The 9,716-nt window shown below is 42.1% G+C and overlaps 1 protein-coding gene across 1 annotated transcript; it reads right to left on the minus strand.

Annotated features, from left to right (window-relative positions):
- Nucleotides 1-2,785: 2,785 nt before the first annotated feature.
- On the minus strand, nucleotides 2,786-7,026 carry LOC105569601. Its single transcript, XM_012026194.1, has one exon. It carries the CDS (start codon nucleotides 6,535-6,537, stop codon nucleotides 4,837-4,839), a length of 1,701 nt encoding a protein of 566 aa, XP_011881584.1. The 5' UTR covers nucleotides 6,538-7,026; the 3' UTR covers nucleotides 2,786-4,836.
- Between the last annotated feature and the right edge of the window lie 2,690 nt (nucleotides 7,027-9,716).

Consider the following 9,716-nt stretch of genomic DNA (forward strand, 5'->3'; position numbering starts at 1 on the left):
GATGGTTGGTCGTGATTTACAGAGTCATGTGTAGGAACGATTCGGAATATCTGTCGCAGGAAATGAGAAGTCAAGTTATGGGAAAAAATCTTTCGACAAGTCGCAGTAAAAAGAAAAGTATCCACGATTGACTTAATTCTCTGTAATCTCCAAGCAATAAGTGTCTCGAAACCTACCGTGAAACGTCTTGTTTTTTGTGTCGCCTGCTCTTGAAATAATGTTAAAAGATTTAGAAAGTAGATTTGTATAGGTACATAAAATGCTTGTTAACCGTATTCTATAGAGCACTTTCTAGTTTAGAGCAGTTTCTGGTGTAACAAGTGCTCTTTTCGGTCTAGACGGCGTAAAAAGTCGAAGCTTCATGTTCCGAAAAGGAAGGGGTATTGAATTGTAAGATATTACAACCAGCGAATAGCGGCGAGAGGTAACTGGCAGTAACCAGACCATCGCTATGCCAGCCAGGTGAATCGGTTCCCACAACGCCGTACCTGGAACCACGCGGTTCGCATTGCTAAAGGAAATGACTTTACTTGTTCTCCACGCCGCTAAACCAAGTTAGCGGCTTTTAAGTCCTTTTACTTTAGGCCTTATTACAGCGAGATCGACTTGGCCGGGGCGATCGTTATTATCGCTATTATATCGAAGGCAAAGTCATCGTTATTATGTCAGGGTATTATGTTCGTCTCAAGTAGAAACGGAGGCGCATCTCACTGCCTCTCCGAATAAGAGCTCGGTTAAGTTTATGGGTAAGATAGACGCTTTTATCGCGTGCCTCTCCTGAGGGAGAGTAAAAAATGGAGGAAGGGTACCGGCGTATATATTGATTTATTTTACTGGCCGTCGTCAAGGAACTGCATTTCAATATTATCGCATGATAAGTCTGCGTTACACACTTTATTGCCGCCGTTGTCCGAATCTCCGACTCTTGTCCTTGCTTCGTGAAAGAAAGGGACGACTAGAGTTTCCGTCTCCGTTTGTATAGCAAGCTCATTGGAAAGTGAATACTTTGCGTGGTATCTCATATTTCATATGATAAGTAGAATGTATAGCCAAGATATATCAGACTGTATCGTAAAAATTTCGTTTTCTGAAATGATTTTTCTTCAACCTATACATATACCCCGATAGAAAAATGTCTCAAATGTTGTGTAATAATTGCATCATTCAAAAGGAGGATATTTTACAATGATTGCATTAAGGTGATTCGCCAAAATGCTGCGGTTTTGTAGGAATAAAATTTCTGAATGGTATTTGTCCAAAAATTGATAATCTCAATTTAGGGGATAAATCATGCACAATTATTTCGACATTTAGAAGCAAAATTGCCTAGCAACATAGTTACGTGTACCTAAATCTTTCTTAAACATTTATTTCGCGAAATGTTTGATGTCAGTTTACTGCCCTTATATCTCACTCATATTCTCGGCGCATTTTCATCTCTAACATAATTTTTTACGCCGAGCCACGTGGAGGAATTATCGGCGATAAAACTATCGCCAGACAGCTTTTGCATATCGCGCCTTATCAGGCCGAATTTTTCCGTTAACTCGCGAACATTTCCATTCGTTAATTTTTGTTTCCTTTATTATCGCGGGAAAATCGATCATTCTTATCAGTCAATCGTAATCCTACAAGTGGAATTACATTCTTGAGATTAGATATTAATCGGATATATGGGTTCGCGATAAGAGCAACGATTGGATTGAATGCTGAGGTGCGAGGAGAATGAAGCTACAGGAAACAAAGTAAATAGTACTTGTTTTGCTGACAAATTTGACAGTGTAAAATTATTCGCTTGAAATTAAACTAGATAAGGTTATTAATTTCCAACTTGTATAGCAAGAACTCTGTAGTGTGCGTAGTGAAAAAAATGTAACGGGGTCGTAACCCCGCGCGATCAGTTATATTAGTCGAGCCGAAGGCGACTAACTAAGGGTTAATTTGACGGCAAAGTTGATTGTTCGGCGACGTTGACGCGGATATCTGTCTACTCGGGGAAAGAAGCGGTTGAGTGCAGTAAGTTTTGAAGAAGAAAGTGAAGGAGAGGTGGGAAAAGGAGAAGAAAGGCAGATAATACCGGCGAGCTGACTCTCTCGCTCTCTCGTTCTTTTCACGAACCGGCGACCCCGAGCTGTCAAAGTCCGTCAGCCAGTGTTGCCCCCGGGTCATTCCATCTATAGCGAGGCATTATTTACAGCTTCACGCGTACAATCGCGTCGTAAGGAGATTATAAGTCCCACCAGTCAACCAGCAGCTCTTTGGCGAAACGCCCTCGATATATGCAAGATGCATTACGTCGCGCTCGTTAGCACGAGTAAACAATGCGATTTTCAGCGTACGATCGACCTGATCGACGATACGATCACGACGACGATGGTCATTGCTCCTAACAAAAATCACTTTTTTCCTTGAAAAATGCTCTGTGCAATATTTGCAGAGTTCATCTATATTTGCAGTGTCAATGCGATAGATCTTACGGCTTGAAAAATTATATGATAATGATAAAAAAATGGTAAATGCTGCTTAGGCGAATTTTAATTTTTGAATTTTATCTCCTCTCGCAGCCCTCTTTACGTTAATTAGTTAATTGAACTTCTCGGTTAATGTAATTTTAAATTAAATCAATGAGAGATAAAAGATGTATGTTTGCAACATTTATTGCAACATTAATTTATCAATTTATTGCAATGCAGTAAATGACTCGAAAATATATTGAAGATACTTATGTCATATAAATAATTGACATAAGCGCTTTAGCTTCGTACTGAGGGATAACAACAATATGTATGGTTCGATATCTTTTGGACATTTATTAACAAAAGACTAACAATGATTATATTCTCTCTCTCTCTCTCTCTCTCTCTCTCTCTCTCTCTCTCTCCCTCTCTCTCTTTCTCTCTCAACAGAGGAGTAATATAGATTATATCTTCTTAGAGTATTTCGAAGAATTCTCTTCAAAGCTGGTCTTTCAAAATGATTGAAACTTACGCGATGAAATACATTAAGTAATCCAGACAGACCTATTATTCGTTAATCCTTTCGATATCATTAGGATACATCTTGATGTGTATGATCCCGAAGAATATTCGAAAAGTTTATCCGAGAATAAAAAAGTAATAAATAATCATTCGTTTTATTGCGAAGTACTGAGATACGTTTCAATTGTGAGGATCGCTAAATCTGATGTAATGTAAGAAAATCGAAACGCGTTTTATGAACTTATCAATATAAATACCTCATTCCTTCTTTCATGTAAAAGAAAGAAACGATATCGGAAGGGTTAAGTCACTTCGATCGATTATGCGCTGGTATTTACAAAACATGTAGCAAGCAATCATATTCGTGAGCGCGCACGCTCTCTCTCTCTCTTTCTCTCGCACAACGTTAACAACGAGGTTTGCATCGCCGGAACCTATTGGTCTGGGTGCACAATAGTTCATAAATAGTCCTATCAGCGGTTGTACAAACGTCGTTTGTTATTACGCATACACGAAAATATTGCTATCGATTTTAATTCTATAATTAGATGGAAAGATCGAAGATTGTCCTCTCCAGGATATCGCTAGTTCGCACACTTGCACGGGTGATAAGCGTCGTTTTAAATACTTATCTCCTCGCATCGATGTGACCCCCTGTCGATGTGAGCATCCTCGGCTCGATCGACAGCAACTTGAGCAAATTGCATCGCCGACGAGATAGCTTTGCTTCTCGCGATCGCAGCCGCGCGATAAAACATAGCGAAGGAGGTGAGAGATTAGAGTTAACCGGCTTCTCCGGAGGAATCAGTCTCCTTCTTCCCCCTCGTCCGCCGTTATTGTACGGACGGTTGCTGTGTCAGTCTACAGAGAGATAGGAATATATTAATCACGCACGGCGCAACAGTCTCCCGTTTAGTACAATCAGTATTGATAGCGCGTAACCCGCGGAGAGCATATGTTTTTTCATCCGTGTGTCCAATCGCGCTCCTCCCCCATACGTTTCCCCAATCGAGGCAGAGTTTCGAGTGGCAACACGCACGGCGCGCGACGCAGAACCGCCACATTACTGTTTTCTCTTCTTTTTTCTTTTTCAAACCGATTACTTGAGCCGAACTTGACCTTTGCGCCTATTTTTAACTCGTTTACTTTCGTTAAAATCCGCGATCGCCGGTTCCCCCATTGACTCTCACGCGCGCACGCTCTCTCTCTCTCTCTCTCTTCTCTCTCATACACGAAACGGTGCCCTTGCCAGGTTCTTACTTCCTAGTTCTCGAATTGACGCACAACTACCGTGTCTCTTCTCTCCTCTCGTCGGAGCAAAGTACCGCTATATGTTTATATTATAGTTAATTAATAAGAAAAAGTGGAATGAAATACACGCATACGTATACGCGCTCCCTTTCTCTCTCTCTCTTTCACACACGCACTCTATGCGTGGAATCATATTAGAGTCTCATATTCACTTATGTGTTGCAATGCGATGCAAGGTAATGTAACAAGGGAATACGTAGCTCTTTGCCGATTAGCCGCGTGTGAAACGGATGTCGCGCGTAAGATACATTGTTCTCCAATAAATAATATCTATCACACTCTACACAATTACTCACGAAAAAAAAAGTAAGTACGGTCTCGTCCGGGATTCGTCCGCGAATCTCCTCTTTGGCACATTTTCTTCTCGGAGACGCGACTGACGTTGAGATCCAGTTGCTAGCTGCACTTCAACCCCTTGATTGCATCACGGGCTAAGGATCAGTTGTGCGCTCGCGAAACGTAGTGTCTAAAGTGCAACTACGAATAATGGTAGGCGGAACAGAGAGGGATCTCAATGCAAGAAAGGCTTTCACTTTAGGGGAGAGTCCTATTGCACCACCCCCAGGGGTGGGTTGTGCTGCGTCCTGATGGCCTCCGCGACACGCCGAAACGGCAATTGAAGATGATAGTAGGCGCAGTAGGGCAACGGGTCCCAATACACGAAGAGCGACTCCCTCTTGTCCAGCACCGTGCCGAGAAGATGGGGCGCGGTCTCGCTGGCCGTTTGTTTGAGAGCACTCGCCACGGCGTCGGGCAGCAACTGCCGGCTCGATGTGCCGAGCAACGCCGAGTTCTGTCTGGAGAAATGTCGACAGGGTTTCCACACCAAGCGCGGATGTATCCCCGTGTGGCAGATGTAGGGTAGACTCACGCCCACGCGGCAGCCGATGGCGACCAGCTCGCCCGTCTCCTCCGACACCGCCAGCCGGAAGCTCATGTGACCGTTGATCCTGCCGCCGAAGGAACGGGCGAAGAACTGCTCGAGCCACCGCATGACCTCCGGGCGTTCCTCGGGAATGAGGCCCTGGTCCTCGTCCACTCGGCAGGTCACGTTCGCCACGATCCGTGAATCCTTGAGGGTGGTGCAGGTGATGAAGTGATCTCCGCCGGGATCGCGGGTCACCACCCACGGTCGCCTCTCGCTGATCTCGTGCTGCTGATTCCGGAACTCCCTGACGGTGGGCGGTAATAGGATCTTGGCGCGATCGCGCATCCCCGCGGGACCAGCGGCTAGCATCATGTACCTGCCGGTGCGGAATGCGTTCCGTTCGTAGAGCGCGGACAGATCCTGCATCGATCGCAGCAGAAAGTGCTGCGGAGTCGGAAGGCCGAGCATGCGGCAGCGGCGCAGCAGCTCCAACGGGTCGTCCAACGCGGTTACCTCGCTGGCATCGGGCACGAAGCACTCGCAGCCCATGATCTCCAGGTGCGGCTTCGCCAGGGCGTCGTAGTACGCGGTGCTGGCGGCGCTCACCGGTATATAATAGGCCACCCGCTCGCGCTGGACGATATCACGCAGCGCCTTTATGTACTCGACGACGTTTCTGGGCCCGGGCCGCGGTATCGTGTAATACTTGGAGCAGGCAGTGGAGAATCTAGCCAGGCCAAACAGGCCCTCGAGATCGCACACCACCACTCGAGCGCCGGCTTTGTAGAAATTACGCGCCAGATGCACCGCCTGTACCGTGCTACCACCACTGATCAACACGCACCGCTTGTTGCGCGATCTCTCGTACGCCGGGGTGTGCAGCACGGTGATGAACCACTTGAGAGCGGTCAGCGGCAGTTGTAAAATCACCCAGAACAAGCAGACCCAGGCGGACGCCCAGAGGGCAGGCGCCCAGATCGCGTAGCCGATGACGTTGAAAACACCCCGAAGTAGCCCCGACAGAAGTCCGAAGTACCAAAACATGATCCTCGACAGTATGGAGTCGCTGCTCCGCTCGACGTTCCGACTATCCGCCGCTAATGTCCTTTGCTGATGTTGCTGCTGCTGCTGTCGTCTCAGGGACAGGATCACCGTCGGCATACTCGAGAGCGACGATGCCCGGGAGAGATTGATCGGCGCGTTGGACGTCGACACGATCACGTTCGACGTCGTGCGCTTCAACATGGACACGGGCGACATTCGGGGTGGCGATGTGGACAACGGTGTGCCGGGTAGCGACGGCGACGCGCTGCTACTTCGCGACATCGGCGGGCTGGAGGACCATAATCTGGACGAACTCTCGCTCGAGCAGGCGGGCATCTTTGTTTCCCGTTCGGTGTTTCGCTCTTGGAAACCCCGTCCGAGAGGGTTACGAATCGCGGGGCCCAGCCGATCGGTAGAAATCCTTGTACCCAGGACTCATACCTCGGACTTGGGAAATAACTGTCGGTTATTTCAGCGAAGGAAGAGAAGGATGAGGCGCGAGATCGTTCTCCCCGAGAGTCGATCGCGAATAGAAGATCTCTTTTTCTCGTCGGAAGCGGATGTAGCGATAGAAGTGACACAACATACACGAAAATTAGGGCGCTATGCCGACAACAATCGCGGAGAAACTACTCGTCCCGTCTTTAATTGTCGGTTTGCACACGCAGCTTTAACTGAGGCTGGGCCTCGAGCACCCCGGTCTCTTATGAGGTCTGCATCTCGGACGTACTATGAACTGTAGCCTTATCTAATCGTCGCGCCTCAGACACCGCGACGAAAAGAAAGGAGTCGCAAAATATGTCGCGCCTGTTCTCGCTTTTCTTTTCCCTCTCCTTCCTTTTTCTTTCCTCCATACAAATTACTTGCGCGAAGAGGGATGGAAAGAAACTCTTGGTGGCAAACATCGATCATTCGTCCGATTCGTATATCAACCAGCAATCTCTTGATCGATTCAAACATTGAGGGGTTTTTTTGTACACGCTATTACATATCAGTATGTAATAGCTGTTGTATTTTATCGGATTGTTATTGATCATTTTCTGTTTAAAATTCGGACAATCTTTATGACACATGTGTTCAATGTGCATCTATAATCTCATTAAACTTCTCAATTCCTATAAGAGTTTCTGTTGAATAAGTAATTATTATCTTAATAAAATTAACGAATAGAAATAATGACGTTAGTTTAGATTCATGAGATAATTAATCAAATATATTTGCTCATTTTAGCACTCATTGTCAGTTACGATACAAAAAAATAATAAGCTGCATAATAGATTGAGAAGATTAGCCCGTAATTATTTAGTATCAAATAAACAACAAACGCCATCTGTTGAATAAATAATGTTGCAATTTTAATTCATGTCGTAATATTAATAACAATATTATTATCAACTGATATCTAATCAATCGGTATATTACCGCTTGGTCGAAGATAAGCGAGATTTGAAGATAAATTAATTATTATACTAATTTTTATAAATTATTATTATGTTAATAAAGTGAATAACGTGAAAAACATGAAGGGTAGAAAAATAAAGAATCGAAATAAATTTAATATATGCATCAGCAATTAATAATTACAAAATAAAGATAAAATGTTAATAACAATTAAATATTTTATTTGACAAATAAAATTAATAAAATAAAGAATACATAAAGAGGTGTAATATTTGAAGCACAACTATATGATACATAAAATAATACAGAATAACGGGGAATTATATTCGTCTTAAAATATTATACTTGGTCTTAGAGGAAAGTCCCCTATTATGAGATAGGCTCCTAATCTAAGGTAGCGGAGTTTCTGCTAAATTAATAGGCATCAACTGTTGGTTCCACCATGAATTTATTGCCCTTGGAGTGAAATCTGTTCACTGGAAAATTAATTGTTAGATCGTGCAATCGTTGCGAAAAAAGATTGCGATTGAATGTGGACGTTGAAAATCTACTATCTCACATTAGAATCCTATCTCATAATAGGGGACTTTCCTCTATATGTAAAAACATTTATAAACGTTTATAATTGTTTGGGAGAGGATACTAAGCTGTTCGTATGTTATCTACTTTTGCTCGAAATTTGAGGAAACAACGAAAAGAGAAGATCTTCCTACATTCGACAAATTCTTAGGAATGACACTCTTTTTCTTGAATACACACAACTTTATTTCGTACATTTAGAATATACTTATCTTGTAAATTATATAATACGTTATGGTCTTATTTGGCTTAATGAAATACAATAATTTACTGTCTTTAGAATTTGTTTTCTCTTTGCTGTTACGGCACTTGAGCCAGTATAATCTCGCGACCACTATTTTCTAGATAAACGAAAAAGTTACCGATCCTGTAGAATTTCCGTATTTAGTCCGAAACTTCAGTGAGAAAAGATTACATTCTCAGGGAAAATCCATCGAAAGGCAAGACATTGAATTGACTTTCTTAATGTTAATATACATTCAGTTTTGTATGCTATTCTGTTATTCGCGTACACTGATCGTTACAATAAAAACGGAAGGATTAACAATAAGACATTGAAATTTTCTTTCGACGAAAAAAGTGACAGATTCTCTAGAAGAAAAAGAAAGTAGTCTTGCAGTTTAGTAGCACAAAGTATCCGCAACAAAGTTTTACATTATGACATTCGATAAATTATTATATTTCCCTTATTACTTAAATAAACATGATTTCTTACAGCTTTGGCTCATTCAATATAATTATACCAATCAGAATTTTCTCTTCTACTATACAATGTTATACGAATATCAACTAACAGTCGCTCTCTCTTTAACTACATATATTTATATATTTATATTTGTATAATATGTGATTGGTATATATAATAATATATTATATGTGTACATGTATAATTCCTATGCGCCGGGATGGCGAATGTACTCGCATACGCGCATATACACACTCGTGCAAATTCACACATCCGTCGTATATCGGGTATTACAATGTGTTTTATGTATATATTTATATATTACTCTCTAAGATCTATTTCTTATCGTACAATTTTAAGCAATAGATATCTTTAGATGCTTTTCTCTATTCTGCTTATATACAATTTCAAATCACTAACTGTATAATGCACAGTTCTCTTATTACACTATTTGAATCCATCTTAGTGGATAGCAATCGTATGAATCTAGTGACGTAGGTGCAGTATCATTAAGGAAAGAATTTCCTTCGTACGCTATTTAAAAAAATATTGTGAAAATATAATTTGCTAATACACAATGTTATTAATGAAATAATCGCTTATCGCAGATTACTATTCTTACGGAAGAATTGTACGGTTGTTATACCATTATATGCCATATATAAAATATATTAAAAGAAGACGAGTATGTGCATCTTTAAAAACATAAAAATTACGCACTATTTCGTCAGAAATTCATCTGCATAATAAATTACTATGAACTTTTGCATACGACAACACGCTAAAACCACAATGTATTATACTCGCAAACAATTTATATTCTAGTATAACAACAGTACAATGTAGAATG

The sequence above is a fragment of the Vollenhovia emeryi genome, unplaced genomic scaffold, assembly GCF_000949405.1.
Source record: "Vollenhovia emeryi isolate VEMERY1.0 unplaced genomic scaffold, V.emery_V1.0 DF939123.1, whole genome shotgun sequence".
Taxonomy (NCBI): Eukaryota; Metazoa; Arthropoda; class Insecta; order Hymenoptera; family Formicidae; genus Vollenhovia; species Vollenhovia emeryi.

What these genes read in the sequence shown, in the direction of transcription:
- LOC105569601 (XM_012026194.1), bottom strand. Translation starts at nt 6,537, where the DNA reads ATGCCCGCCTGCTCGAGCGAGAGTTCGTCCAGATTATGGTCCTCCAGC.